This window comes from Castor canadensis, chromosome 11 (genome assembly GCF_047511655.1).
Source record: "Castor canadensis chromosome 11, mCasCan1.hap1v2, whole genome shotgun sequence".
NCBI lineage: Eukaryota > Metazoa > Chordata > Mammalia > Rodentia > Castoridae > Castor > Castor canadensis.
This window is the reverse complement of record NC_133396.1, coordinates 34,086,977-34,103,095: the sequence shown is the minus strand read 5'-3', so window position 1 is coordinate 34,103,095 and position 16,119 is coordinate 34,086,977. Positions and strand designations below refer to the sequence as shown.

Below are 16,119 nucleotides of genomic sequence, written 5' to 3'. Positions count from 1 at the left end.
AATATCACCAAAAATAAATATATACGTGTTGCTAGATGTGGTTGCACACATCTGCAATCTCAGTTACTTGGGAAACAGAGATCTACAGGATCACAGTTCCATGCCAGTTCAGGCAAAAAGTTAGTGAAACCCCCATCTCAACAAACAGGCTGAGCATTATGGTGCATATTTGCAACACCAGCTGAATTAGAAGCTTAGGTAGGAGGATTGCAGTCCAGGTCAGCCCCAGGCAGGAAAAAAGAGGAAATATGCTTAGATTTTTTTTTTTTTTTTGTCTTGGGGTCTTGCACTTGCTAGGCAGAGCTCTGGTTGAGCCACACCCCCCCCCCAACCCTGCTTAGATGTTTGGTTTTTTTAATTTTTATTTTTTTATTATTCATATGTGCATACAATGCTTGGGTCTTTTATCCCCCCCGCCCTCACCCCCTCCCTTACCACCCACTCCGCCCCCTCCCTCTCCTCCCCCCCAATACCCAGCAGAAACTATTTTGCCTTTATTTCTAATTTTGTTGTAGACAGAGTATAAGCAATAATAGGAAGGAACAAGGGTTTTTGCTAGTTGAGATAAGGATAGCTATACAGGGCATTGACTCACATTAATTTCCTGTGCATGTGTGTTACATTCTAGGTTCTTTTTGATCTAACCTTTTCTCTAGTTCCTGGTCCCCTTCTCCTATTGGTCTCAGTTGCTTTTAAGGTATCTGCTTTAGTTTCTCTGCATTGAGGGCAACAAATGCTAATTTTTTAGGTGTCTTACCTATCCTCATATCTACCTTGTGTGTACTCGCTTTTATCTTGTGATCAAAGTTCAATCCCCTTGTTGTGTTTGCCCTTGATCTAATGTCCGAATATGAGGGAGAACATATGATTTTTGGTCTTTTGGGCCAGGCTAACCTCACTTAGAATGATGTTCTCCAATTCCATCCATTTACCAGTGAATAACATTTTGTTTTTCTTCATGGCTGCATAAAATTCCATTGTGTATAGATACCACATTTTCTTGATCCATTCGTCAGTAGTGGGGCATCTTGGCTGTTTCCATAACTTGGCTATTGTGAATAGTGCCGCAATAAACATGGGTGTGCAGGTGCCTCTGGAGTAACCTGTGTCACAGTCTTTTGGGTATATCCCCAAGAGTGGTATTGCTGGATCAAATGGTAGATAAATGTCTAGCTTTTTAAGTAGCCTCCAAATTTTTTTCCAGAGTGGTTGTACTAGTCTACATTCCCACCAACAGTGTAAGAGGGTTCCTTTTTCACCTGCATCCTCGCCAACACCTGTTGTTGGTGGTGTTGCTAATGATGGCTATTCTAACAGGGGTGAGGTAGAATCTTAGTGTGGTTTTAATTTGCATTTCCTTTATTGCTAGAGATGGTGAACATTTTTTCATGTGTTTTTTGGCCATTTGAATTTCTTCTTTTGAGAAAGTTCTGTTTAGTTCACTTGCCCATTTCTTTATTGGTTCATTAGTTTTGGGAGAATTTAGTTCTGCTTAGATGTTTTAAATGAATTTATTCTCTCCATACTTATACAATGCAAGACAATAGGAAAAAGAAACCGCTGTCATTTACATAAAACAACACTTACTAGCAGCTATAACAGCCTAAATTCAGGTGTAGTGGAGCATGCCTGTAATCCCAATACTTGGGAGACTAAGGATTCTGAGTTTGAGACTAGCCTGGGCTACGTAACAAGAATCTGTCTCAAAAAAAAGTAGAAATATATTTTTACAATTGAATCCTACTTCTGTTCAAAATGACTGTTTTGGATGCATCAAAATGACTGATAATAACTAGATTGGAAAAAACATCTATCTTCATTAATTTGAGCTTTTGAGTGCATGATATTATAATGAAAGGTATATTCTGCAGCATGTAGAAGAGATTAGCAACTTCTTAGATAGGCTTTGTGCCCATGTAGAGTCCCAAAAAAACAACTCAATACATTATTCAGATTAAGAATACTAAGGACTACCTATAGTTTTTTCTCATAGAAAAAGTTTTAAATTATGCATGAATTTGTTGATAATTGTTACGTATGTTTTCTACCTTTAATTGGAGATTACCATGTTTGTGCTTTTTGTTTTGTTTTTTTTTTTTTTTTTGGTGGCACTGTGGTAATTTAGGGCCTCACGCTCACTAGACAGACATTCAAGCATGCTACCACTTAAGCCACTCCACCAGCCCTGTGCCATCTTCTTTCAAACCCTTTCCCCAACTATAACTCATGTTTTCAAAGCATATATAATATACTATGTTGGAGATAATCTATTAATTTGTATGAAAATTAAATCTCACACCTTATCCATGTTTAATCTAATCAATGCTTAATTTTGCAAACGTTTTACAGTAATGTACGAAAACAGTTTCCTAAAAAAAAACCTCAAAAGTAAAAATGCAAAAAAAAAAAAAACCCCTCAAGAGCTAAATAGCAGGTGATCCAGAGAATAGCCAGCAATGTTATTTTCAAATCTGAAAGAGTAACTATAGATGCATAAGAACCATTCTATATTCATTACTGTTGTATTTTGATATACAACATAGCTAATTCTTAAATGAAATCTCTGCCCTTTCACCTAAATCATAATCCTGAGAAACAATTCCTGAAACGTGAAACAAATGGGCCTAAGTAACTCCATTTTATAGTTGGACTCTATTCTGTGTAGGCTCCTGCCTACCTTACTTATAATTCCTACATGATTACTGTCCCATTACTTTCATAGTTCCTTTCCTACAAATTTCAGTTTTTGAACAATTTATCAGAATTGTTAACTTGACAGGGCTGGCAGAGTGGCTCAAGTGGTAGAGGACCTGCCTAGCAAGTGTGAGGCCCCACATTCAAACCCCGTAACACTCAAAAAAATAAAATAAATAAAACAATCCCAGAATTGTTCACATGACAGTAATGTACCCATTTCAGCAGCTTCTCTTAAACTAAATACAATAATGCTTCCACATGGGTAAAACAGTATTATTCTCATTTTATTTATTTATTTATTTTCGATACTGGAGTTTCAACTCAGGACCTTGCACTTCTAGGCAGGCGCTTTACCACATAAGCCTCTCCACCATCCCCATTGTCATTTTAAAAATTAGAAAAATTAGTCAGGCGCCAGTGGCTTGAGCATGTTGTCCTAGCTACTCAGGAGGCAGAGATCAGGAGGATTGAGGTTCAAAGCCATCTGGGCTAAACAGTTCATGAAACCCTATCTCAAAAAATACCCATCACACACACAAAAAAAGGGCTGGTGGAGTGGCTCAAGATACAGGCCCTGAGTTCAAATCCTTGTACCACAAAAAAAATTAGAAAAATTGAGCTGGACGCTGGTGGTTCATACCTGTAATCTTAGCCACTTGGGAGGCTAAGGTCAGGAGGATCAAAGTTTGAAGCCGGCCCATGGAAATAGTTCACAAGAGTCTATCTCCAGAATAACCAGAGCAAAAATGGACTGGAGGTGTGGCTCAAGTGGTAGAGCACCTGCTTTGTAAGCCCTAGGTCCCACCAAAAAAAAAAAAAAAGAAAAAAATTAGGCTTGGAAGGATTTGTCCCAGGTCACACAAGAAAAGCTGTAACAATTAGAAGTCAACTCTCCTAGCGTATTGTTTTTATACCTTGATGGTTCATTATTTTGTAAGTGACAAGGAGGAGAGAATGGGGTCACTGACTTTGACAGCCCTCAACTGTCACAGACCATGAGCAAGATTCAATTACTATCTTTTTTCCAACAGCAAATCCTAACAGTATAATACCTGACTGATACCCCACCTTTAGTGACTCAACAACAGTATTAAACTAATACTTGTCACTGCTCCCTTTTTTAAAAATTTTGTAGTGGGACCTGGGTTAAAACTCAGGCCTTCACACTTGCAAAGCAGGTGCTCCACTGTTTGAGCCACACCCCCAGTTCATTAAACTAATGCTTGTTATAATTAAAATTTTCCCTACTGAGTAAAGCATATTATATTCCAGAAAATAATCAACTATTAAATCAAAATTAATTTCTACATTATCCATTCAGGGACAACTAGTGTTTAAAATATGAATTATGTTAATCAAAGAGGAAAAAAAGAGGAAATTTGTGAACATCTATAGTCAACTTTTAGGAATAGGAACACATTCTATTTTTAGAAAACACAAAATCCTAGAATAAAGGTTAGACCAGGATGGCAATAGAAACTGACTCCAACTTTGACATCCTTCCTATGGCTTAACAATACAGCAGCACCTAGAGGCTGCTCTAATTAGCTAAACCCATAATAGAGTCACAGGAAGTTCATATTCTCTTTTGTTTTGGTGAAAGAGAGAAATATTTCAGACTCTCCCTCAAAAATCCATCTTAGCAACCATACAACCCATACTGTTGTCCATGTATTATAATGCCTCTCTAATTCACATACAATTCAGTACTATGTTTCACAGCCTCTTTGGTCTCTTTTTCCATTTGTTTATTGCTGTTGCTACTTATCTACCTTCTTTATTAAATCTTTTCTACTTCTCTTGTTAAGTAATCCTCATCTCTATCTGGTTGTCTTTTCTGCCTGCCAGATCCCTTCTTAAAACAGTTACTTCAATTCCCACTGAAAACCATGCCTTTATGAGCTTATGCTTTAAAATGATCTTTTTCCTTGATCTTTTTTTTTTTTTTTTTTCAGTACTGGGGCTTGAACTCAGGGCCTACACCTTGAGCCACTCCACCCAGGCTGGCTTTAAACCACAATCCTCCTGATCTCTGCCTCCTGAGTAGTTAGAATTATAGTTATGAGCCACCAGCTTTGATTTCCTTTCAATATCTTATTAACTTCATCTAGTTATTAGAAAAACAAGTTGAGGACTGGTAGAATGGCTCAATGGTAGAACATCTGCCTAGCAATTGTGAGGCCCTGAGTTCAAACCCTAGCACCACCTCCCCCCAAAAAAAGGAAAGGAAAGCAAGTTGAATAAACTGATTCATACTAAAAAGGTGCATAATTTTTAATAATTGGTATCTTTTTAGATACCAATTTTTAGGATAAGGGAAAATTTAGGAAAGAATAGTTTTCACAGAGTTCAGCCTATTCCCCTCATGTCTTTAGTTAAATAATAGAGTTGGAAAACCCTTTCCCCAATCCCATAGACTCTCAAGATAAATTCCATTCATTACTGAAGAGAAGCTCAGTTATTATTCTATTTTTATCTCTTCTAGTAGTTTCTAAGTGAAGGGAGTTGTTTCTATTGCATTGGGAATGTACCTGCCCTAAGCTAAAGTTCAATCAAACATCTAAGATGCATGTATTTATACCAAAGGACATGTGTTTGTTTTGGTCTCACTGGCACCCACTAGAAAAGGGGCTTGAATGTAGACCCTTCATATTGAAATGACCCTTCCTAGGAGTTTCCTAGGAAGCTCCTTCCTGCTTTCCAAGTAATTAAAAAATTCAAAGTTTAGCTGAAGGTTTATAGTATTAATTACATGTACCCACTTATATAAACTGCTCACCATTTATACTTTAGACATCATGTTAAAACTAGAATTAAGCACATCATTAAATGCTTCAAGTTAAGTTATGCTTTATTTGATAATGACACAGAATTTTGGTTATCTATTAAGTCTTCCTGGTTTGTTGTTCATACAGCATGGTAATCTGTTTATCTAAATTTAGCAGGACCATTTTTACTAACCCTTAATTATGACTCACTCCCACAAGTAATTTTCTTTATTCATGATATACTTTAAATACATTTATTTTCAAATAGCTGTTTGTATACCTAAGTGAGATAACACACAGACAGTAATTCTATTGAGCTTCTAGCACAATTTGGACACAACAATGAAATAATAGTCACTGATGTATATTCAGTCTCTATTTTATTCATTTTAATTTATTTATATAGCCCATCAGTGTTTTAATCATTTATACACATATTACCTACTTGCAGTCTAAAAAGCACATGCCTTTAGGATTTTGATAGTATCTTTTACAACTGAATAGTAAGTAATTTGAAATTTAAAAAAATTGGGGGCTGGCAGAGTGACTCAAGGTTAGAGCATCTGCCTAGCAAGCATGAGTTCAAACCCTAGGACTGCAAAGGAAAAAAAAAGGGTCCTGTACTTAAAGTGTATTATCTTTTATAACGTAATGTGAGGTACTACAGTAGTGTCCCCTGACTCATAGGGAATTATTTTGTAAAACTCTGTGTATACCTGAAACTACAGATAACATTGAACATTATATGTATTACATATTTTTCCTACACGTGTGATAAAAGTTTAACTTATAAATTAGACACAGGATAATCACTGAGAAGAGGCATAACTTTGACCCCTCCATACCTCCAGCTGACGCAGAGAATCTCCACTTCACGTTAAATGGAGAAATCGGGAGGGCCCCCGGTGCCCAGACGGCTTGGGAAGATGCGAACCAGGTGAGCTTTGCAGTACGCGGTACTCCCACCGACAAGCCTGGGCCAGAGCAGCATAGCCCCCTGGACAGACCAACCTCCACCCGGGGAAAAAAGAGAAACTGAGTAATAAGTAATAAGAGCAATAAAGACACTCAGGAAAGAGGGTGGGGCGGACTGAGCACCGAAGATTGGGGGACTGTAAATAAACAAGCTGGCCTGGCCAGAGAGCCTCTGGCTGGAGTGGGGACACATGCCCAGCAACCAGGAGCAGGAAAGCTTGTGAGAGTGGCAGAGGGAGGAAAACTCCACAGGAGAGGAGGGAAGACCCACTTCCCATGTGAACTGTAAACAAACATGGTGGCTGGCAGGAGCAGCAGCACTGCCCAGTAATCAGAAGCAGGAAAGCTTGTGAAAGTGGCGGTGGGAGGAAAACTGCAGAGGAGAGGGGGGAAGACCCACCTCCCACATGAACTGTAAATAAACACGCAGGCCTGACAACGCGGGTGCAGTGTCACTTTTCACAGAGCTTGGAAAGGGGCAAGCTTGTAGCACAGGCTCACGCACAGCAGAAATCTGAGCAAACAAAGCCCGCAGGGCCAGGTGAGTGCTAAGCTTACCCCTGAGATCTGCATAAATAACGCCTCCAGCAACAGCAGGCTGACAGCAACAGGCAGGCAAGCCACAGCTGCAGATACCATTCTCAGAACTGTCTCCAGACTCTTTTTTTTTTTTTTCCCTTTGTCTCCCTACCTTTGATGAGAGACCAACCGAATTACAGCTGCAAGCTGAAAAACTTACTGAAACTGTATTGCATTTGAACTTGGGATACATGGTGGGGTATTTTTTTGTGCATGTGTGTGTAGTTTTGTTCTACTTTATGCATCCCCTTTGATGAGACAACTACAGAACAACATCTGAGGCAACATCTCCAGGATTGGAGACTGAGACAGACACCCACGAAATAGAAAGGGAAGGAAAACTGCCAAACACATTTTATGAAGCCAGTATTACACTTATCCCAAAACCAGGCAAAGACACCTCCAAAAGGAGAACTATAGGCCAATCTCCTTAATGAACACTGATGCAAAAATCCTCAACAAAATAATGGCAAACTGAATTCAACAGCACATCAAAAAGATTATTCACCACGACCAAGTAGGCTTCATCCCAGGGATGCAGGGGTGGTTCAACATATGAAAATCAATAAACGTAATAAACCACATTAACAGAAGCAAAGACAAAAACCACTTGATCATCTCAATAGATGCAGAAAAAGCCTTTAAGATCCAACACCAATTCATGATAAAAGCTCTAAGAAAACTAGGAATAGAAGGAAAGTATCTCAACATTATAAAAGCTATATATGACAAACCTACAGCCATCATTATACTTAACGGAGAAAAACTGAAACCATTCCCTCTAAAATCAGGAACCAGACAAGGATGCCCACTATCTCCACTCCTATTCAACATAGTACTGGAATTCCTAGCCAGAGCAATTAGGCAAGAAGAAGGAATAAAAGGAATACAAATAGGTAAAGAAGCTGTCAAAATATCCCTTTTGCAGGTGACATGATCCTATACGTTAAAGACCCAAAAAACTCTACTCAGAAGCTCCTAGACACCATCAATAGCTACAGCAAGGTAGCAGGATATAAAATCAACATAGAAAAATCATTAGCATTTCTACACACTAACAATGAGCAAACTGAAAAAAAATGTATGAAAACAATTCCATTTAAAATAGCCTCAAAAAAAGTCAAATACCTAGGTGTAAACCTAACAAAAGATGTGAAAGACCTCTACAAGGAAAACTATACACTTCTGAAGAAAGAGATTGAGGAAGACTATAGAAAGTGGGTTGGTAGAATCAACATAGTAAAAATGTTGATACTCCCCAAAGTAATCTACATGTTTAATGCAATTCCCATCAAAATTCCAATGACATTCATTAAAGAGATTGAAAAATCTACCATAAAATTTATATGGAAACACAGGAAGCCACGAATAGCCAAGGCAATACTCAGTCAAAAGAACAATGCAGGAGGTATCACAATACCTGACTTCAAACTATATTACAAAGCAATAACAATAAAAACAGCATGGTACTGGCACAAAAACAGACATGAAGACCAGTGGAACAGAATAGAGGACCCAGATATGAAGCCACACAACTATAACCAACTTGTCTTTGACAAAGGAGCTAAAAATATACGATGGAGAAATAGCAGCCTCTTCAACAAAAACTGCTGGGAAAACTAGTTAGCAGTCTGCAAAAAACTGAAACTAGATCCATGTATATCACCCTATACCAAGATTAACTCAAAATGGATCAAGGATCTTAATATCAGACCCCAAACTCTAAAGTTGATACAGGAAAGAGTAGGAAATACTCTGGAGTTAGTAGGTATAGGTAAGAACTTTCTCAACGCAACCCCATCAGCACAGCAACTAAGAGATAGCATAGATAAATGGGACCTCATAAAGCTAAAAAGCTTCTGTTCATCAAAAGAAATGGTCTCTAAACTGAAGAGAACACCCACAGAGTGGGAGAAAATATTTGCCAACTATACATCAGACAAAGGACTGATAACCAGAATATATAGGGAACTTAAAAAACTAAATTCTCCCAAAACTAATGAACCAATAAAGAAATGAGCAGGTGAACTAAACAGAACTTTCTCAAAAGAAGAAATTCAAATGGCCAGAAAACACATGAAAAAATGCTCACCATCTCTAGCAATAAAGGAAATGCAAATTAAAACCACACTAAGATTCTACCTCACCCCTGTTAGAATAGCCATCATTAGCAACACCACCAACAACAGGTGTTGGCGAGGATGCAGGTGAAAAAGGAACCCTCTTACACTGTTGGTGGGAATGTAGACTAGTACAACCACTCTGGAAAAAAATTTGGAGGCTACTTAAAAAGCTAGACATTGATCTACCATTTGATCCAGCAATACCACTCTTGGGGATATACCCAAAAGACTGTGACACAGGTTACTCCAGAGGCACCTGCACACCCATGTTTATTGCAGCACTATTCACAATAGCCAAGTTATGGAAACAGCCAAGATGCCCCACCGCTGATGAATGGATTAAGAAAATGTGGTACCTATACACAATGGAATTTTATGCAGCCATGAAGAAAAACGAAATGTTATCATTCGCTGGTAAATGGATGGAATTGGAGAACATCATTCTGAGTGAGGTTAGCCTGGCCCAAAAGACCAAAAATCGTATTTTCTCCCTCATATGTGGACATTAGATCAAGGGCAAACACAGCAAGGGGATTGGACTTTGAGCAGATGATAAAAGCGAGAGCACACCAGGGAGGGGTGAGGACGGGTCAGACACCTAAAAAATTAGTTAGTATTTGTTGCCCTAAACGCAGAGAAACTAAAGCAGATACCTTAAAAGCAACTGAGGCCAATAGGAAAAGGGGACCAGGAACTAGAGAAAAGATGAGATCAAAAAGAATTAACCTAGAAGGTAACACACACGCACAGGAAATTAATGTGTCAACTCCCTGTATAGCTATCCTTAGCTCAACCAGCAAAAACCCTTGTTCCTTCCTATTATGGCTTATACTCTCTCTTCAACAAAATTAGAAGGGCAAAATAGTTTCTGCTGGGTATTGAGGGGGTAGGGGGGAAAGGGAGGGGGTGGAGTGGGTGGTAAGGGAGGGGGTGGGGGCAGGGGGGAGAAATGACCCAAGCCTTGTATGCACATATGAATAAAAAATAAATAAATAAATTAGACACAGTAAGATCTTAACAATAATAAAATAGAACTATAAATAATATACTACAGTATATTCCTATTTGTCTACCTCCTTTACCATATCCTTTCCAAGTCATGTGAATGTAATCACTCAAAGTATTTTATTGTATTGTAGATCTTGGCAACCTCAGCATATGATTTTTTTCCTTTCCATATTAAGGCAATAACTTGTACCTTTTTCCTAAAGGAAGTAGTTTACGAATTTTCTGAATTGCCAGCATCACTACTCTTGGACTTTGGGGCCATTATTAAGTAAAATTACCTGAACACAAGCACTGCGATACCACCACAGCTGATCTGATAATAAAGATGGCTATTAAATGACTAACGGGTGGGTAGCATATGCAGCCTGGATATGCTGGAGAAAGGGATGAATCACATCCCAGGCAGAATGGTGTGAGATTTCATCATGCAACTCAGAATAGAACATAATTTAAGACTTATGAATTATGTACTTCTAGAATTTTCCATTTATTATTTTTGGATAGCAGCTGACTATAGGTAACCGAAACTGTAGAAAGCAAAACCACAGATAAGAGGAGACTATTGTGTTACTGCACCATATTTTCCTGATAAAAACACTAGAGGTTCAAGATGTTTAGAACTTTGCATAATGATACACAATTAGTTAATGGGGACAGATCAGTTCCTGGTCTGTTTGACAACAAAATCCATCCCTTTATCATTGTTATATTGCTTCATGCATTTAAGAAAAAATTATAATCAGAAATATGGCTATGGAAAATTGGGGAAGGGTAGAGATCAACAACCATAAGTTACAGTAGCAGTTTTCATTACCTTATTAAGAATTTATAAAGAGAAAACAATATACGTTTATTCATCAAACAATTATTTAGAACTAGGTACCAGACACTGTTCAAAGATTCCTATCTTTATGGAGAGCTTACATAAAGACATTTTCCCAGAAAGTAACAGAATCTTGAGGAAGTAGGAAAGAGGTACTATTTAAAGATTAAACAACAAAAAGCAAGTAGTAAGTGTTGTTTGTAAATTTCACCCAGGATCTAAGTAATCTAATTATCACCAGCTCATACTTAGGCTTCTAGGCTGAAATACCAAGAATATAGTGAACGTGCGGACTAAATTAAAAAGCTTACACTAAGCTGGGAGTGGTGACTAATGTCTGTAATCTAGCTACTCAAGAGGTAATTATTTAGAGCTTACTACTTAGATCAGAAGGACCGAGGTTCAAAGCCACCTGGGGGAAATAGTTTGAGAGACCCCATCTCGGAAAAAACCCATCACAAAAAAGGGCTGGTGAGTGGCTCAAGTGGTAAGAGTGCCTGCCAAGCAAGTGTGAGGTCCTGAGTTCAAACCACAGTGTTGCAAAAAAAAAAAAAATTACACTAATTAAAGCTTGTATTTGGGTGTGAGTAGCCTTTTTCTCTAAATTCAATTACTTTTTTTTAACCTGTCACCTTACAATAATAATAAATGTGTTGAGCTCATCTTTATTGTAAACTCCAGACAGAATTAAAGATCTCTTATTATCTTCATCTGTGCCTACAAGTACTCACTAAATACGAGATGTTTTGAATTAAATATGAACCATTTGTCACTTGTGTGACTTACTTAACCTGTGTGCTTCAAGTTTCTCATCTATAAAATAAAGATGAGGGGTTGGAGATTTAGCTCAGTGGAAGAGCGCTTGCCTGGCAAGTGTAAGGCCCTGAGTTCGGTCCCCAGCACCGGAAAAAAAAAAGGAAAAAAATAAATAAATAAAATAAAGATGATAAATAAGACTTTCTATCCAATATGGGTTGTTGGAAAGGTTAGATAATGAGTTTAAAGTACTTAGCACAGGATCTGTCATATAGTAAGTGCTTAATAAAATTTAGCTGTTGTTAAATACTGTCTTATTTTTTCCTATTTAATAATATTGGGCTTTTTTCCCTTTTCTTTTCTTTCTTTCTTTTTTTTTTTCCTGAGACAGGGGCTTACTATGTAGCCCAGGCCAGACTCAAACTCAAAAGCCTCTCCCAAATGTTGGGATTACAGATGTTTGCCACCATGCCCAGCTTATTATTATTGACTTTAATCTATGGCACTAATAATAAACTAGATACATTACAAATTTAAATTTGGAAAAAAAAACTAGACTTCTTTTTCTTAAGAAGTGCAGTCATTTTCTTCAAGATAAGTAAAACTTAGTGTTTTATTATCACACACATTTCAGAATGCTTGGGGATACTAAGTGTTAACTAGTTCAAAAAGTGGCATGATTATAGCATATTGATGGAATGCAAGAATCAGCCTAGCTTCTCAGTGAGCGTATGTCAAATCAGTATTTAATATTTTAAATTTAGAGAAATTAAAAAATCTAAAAAGGCAAATCTACAAATGTTATTGCTTCATTACTATGAACCCCCCATAATGAATATATCCTAATAAAAATTTTATTAAAAAATGTATTGCCCCCAAATGATAACACACTGGTGAAATTCCAAGACATTTTCTTGTCTTAAAATAAAATAGTAGGAGAGGGAATAAGAAAGAGTAACAGAATAGGCAAATTTGATCAAAGTACTTTATATGTGTGCACAGAAATACCACAGTGATATATACCTCTGTACAATTAATATATGCCAATTTAAAAAATGGAATAGTGCAAGGTGCCATAGCTCACACCTGTAATCTCAGCCATTTGGAAGGCAGAAATTGGGAAACCCCATCTCAACTAATAAACCAGCCTGGATGGGACATGCCTGTGATCCCAGCAATTAGGGAGGCCCTACGTAGGAGGCTTTTGATTTAAGGCCAACTCCAGGCAAAAATATGAGCCCCTATCCAAAAAATAACTAAAACAAAAAATAAAGTGGGGAGTGGTGGCACACCTAAAGTGGTAGAGCACCTGCCTAGCAAGCACAAAGCCCTGAGTTCAAACCTCAGTACCACAAAACAAAAAAAAAGGTAAATATTTAACAAATAAAATTCTAAAATCATGTTAAATCATAATGCATGCCACTGTGAAAAAGTCTGGTAGTTTTTTCATGAAGTTAGACATAGAAGTTGCAGGTGATCCAGTAATTCTACTTCTAGGTGTATACCCCAAAGAATAAAAAGGATTCAAACCAATACTTTGTAAACCAATGTCAAAAGCAGCATTTGGGATGTAGCTCAGTGGTAAATGCTTGCCTAACATGCAGGCAGCCTTCAGTTTTATTTCCCTCCCCCACACCCTGACATGACCAAAAAACAATAAGCAGGCATTATTTAAAACAGTCAAAAAGTGGAAAGAGTCCAAGTGTCCATCAACAGATGAATGGATAAACAAAATGTCATATACTGGCTGAACGCCAATGGCTCGTGTCTAAAATACTAGCTACCTGGGAGGTAGAAATCAGGAGGATGGAGGTTCCGGGACAGCCCAGGAAACAAAAATGAGATCCTATCTCAAAACTACTCAACACAAAAAAAAGGACTGGTGTAGCAGATCAAGTGGTAGAGTGCCTGCCTAGCAAGTGGGAAGCCTCTGGGTTCAAACCCCCAGTAACACAAAAAAACAAATAAATAAAAAGTCATATGTTGCCGGGTGCCAGTGGCTCACGCCTGTAATCCTACCTACTCAGGAGGCAGAGATTAGGAGGATCATAGTTCAAAGCCAGCCTGGGCAAATAGTTAGCAAATCTCAAAAACAGCCATCACAAAAAGGGCTAGCAGAGTGACTCAAGGTAAAGGCCTAAGTTCAAGCTCCAGTACCGCAAAAAAAAAAAAAAAAAAAAAAGTCATATGCATATATAATAGAAATTACTCAGTCATTTAAAAATGAGATTCTGATACACGTTACAACATGGATGAAACTTGAAAACATTAAGTGAAATAAGACACAAAAGTATAAATATTGCCTGATTCCACTAATTTTTTTTTGGTGTGTGTGTGTGATACTGGGGCTTGAATTCAGGGCCTACAACTTGAGTCACTCTACCCACCCTTTTTTTGTGAAGGTTTTTTGTGAAAAGGATAGGGTCTTGTGAACTATTTGCCCAGGCTGGCTTTGAACCTCAATCCTTCTGATCCCTGCCTCCTGAGTAGCCAGGATTACAGGCATGAACCACGAGTACCCTGATGATTCCACTTATTTGTGGTACTCAGAGCAATAGGCAAACTGATAGAGATGAAAAGTAGAACATAGGTTACCAGGGGCTAGGGGAAGTGGAAGAATTGAGAGTTAAGATAGTGGTGATGACCACACAATGTTGTAAATGTACTTAATGCTATTGAATTGTACCTTGTAAAGTGATTATAACGATAAGTTTTATGTTCTAGATATCTTACCACAATAAAAATATCTTATATATTTTACCATAATAAAAAAGTAAAAACATAATGTAATATTTCTATACAGAGTAAAGAGAAGAAAATATTTTCAAATTTAGAAACAGGAAATCCTATTCCATAGTTAAATGACAACTATAAAAGATTTCTTTTATCATTGAGAACTAGAAAACAGAATTATGTATGGCAGCACAACATCATGATCTTATGACAATTTGAGACTTTATATGATTAGCCTATTATATTTTAAAAGACCAAGTAATTTGGTATTCCTATACCAAGAAAAGAAATCTCAAAATCAGCCCTAGTACATAATCAACATTGTGATTTACATAATCTGATAAGCAAACTTTTCAAAGAATTTAGAGGAAAAACAAATACCTCAGAATATATTCTTGAAAGGAACAGAAGTTAACAGCTATAACTAAGTAAAAGTACGAAAAAGTCCATATTCTCTCCATTCTTTCTGGGTATCTGGTAAATATATATTTTTTATTAATTATATTTCAAGAATTATACAGTGACAGTCTATCAAAAACTATGTTTTTTGACAAATCAGGACAGCCATTACTACAATATGCTAATTCCGCAGAGATCCAAAGCAATATGGATTCCCTAGGTAAAAAATCCTAGCTTATGCAAAAGGGCATATCACAAGGGACATTGAACAGTGCCATCAATTTAGGCTCCAGGCTCTTATCATATTCCATTATAGTGGCACTCAGTTATAACAACATCTCAGCCATAAATTATAGTTAGCTTGACTTTAAGAAATTCAAAACAACATTCACATAGTCTGACTCTTACATACCTAACTGTAGTTAATTTGATAGAAGAATAGTTTTTTACTTTCCTACTGAGAATTCTGAAGTTGAGGCTAAAGGTTTAAATGATCTACCCAATAATTCATTAGCAATAACTTAAAAGGGAAGAAAGAAAAGTGGATGGGCTTTAATCATTGAGCATCCATGAATTAAGCTTTATTTTTGTGCTATTGAGGCAGGCTAGAATTAGGGAAAGTTCAAGACTCTTAGACTATATATGACTTAATATCGTACTTCAGGTTGAACATTCTCTTTCTCTGAGCCTTCAATTGCAAATGTGCATGTAGGTTATTCACACCCTGGCCCAGAAACAACTCAAACCACCCCCACCTAGCTCATGCCCCTCTCCACTCATCAATTATTGGAGGTTAGGAATCATCATATTCTTCCCTTCCCATCATTAGCATAAGTTTTAAAAGCACTGGGAAAAAGAGAAAGACTCTGCTTCCGGCTTCCACCTGGCCCCACCATGCCTTTTTATAATTCCCTTTCCTAACTTTTAATAAACTCCATTACACCTGCATGTCCTGCCTGGATGCTTCCACATGGGGACATAAAGAATTTGGAAATGTGATCAGAGACTGTTCATCTGCTGATAACACTATGATATTTTTTATGTTTCGTATAATTTGTTTCTTAAAACAATCTGTGCCACAGAATTTTACAGCTTAAAGGTTCACATCCTGATCTATGTGATTAGCAAACTTCTAAGTGGGCCAAATCTGGTCTGACCTCAGTTTTTGTAAATGGACATTTTATTAGAATACAGTCACACCTATTTGTTTACATTTGCCTATGGCTGTTTTTGTGCAACAAAAGCAAGGATGAGTCAT

At 37.4% G+C, this 16,119-nt stretch overlaps 2 protein-coding genes across 2 annotated transcripts in view; one reads left to right on the top strand and one right to left on the bottom strand.

Moving 5' to 3' along the window:
* Trim37 (tripartite motif containing 37) overlaps positions 1–6,335 on the top strand; it is a 204,267-nt gene extending 197,932 nt beyond the window's left edge. The window contains exon 25 of the mRNA XM_074046205.1: positions 6,317–6,335. Within this exon, the coding sequence (XP_073902306.1) occupies positions 6,317–6,320 (4 nt within the window). The 3' untranslated portion in view covers positions 6,321–6,335. The remainder of the gene's footprint in view (positions 1–6,316) is intronic.
* Ppm1e (protein phosphatase, Mg2+/Mn2+ dependent 1E) overlaps positions 1–16,119 on the bottom strand; it is a 128,228-nt gene that overhangs the window by 78,120 nt on the left and 33,989 nt on the right. The gene's annotated exons all lie outside the window — the stretch shown is intronic.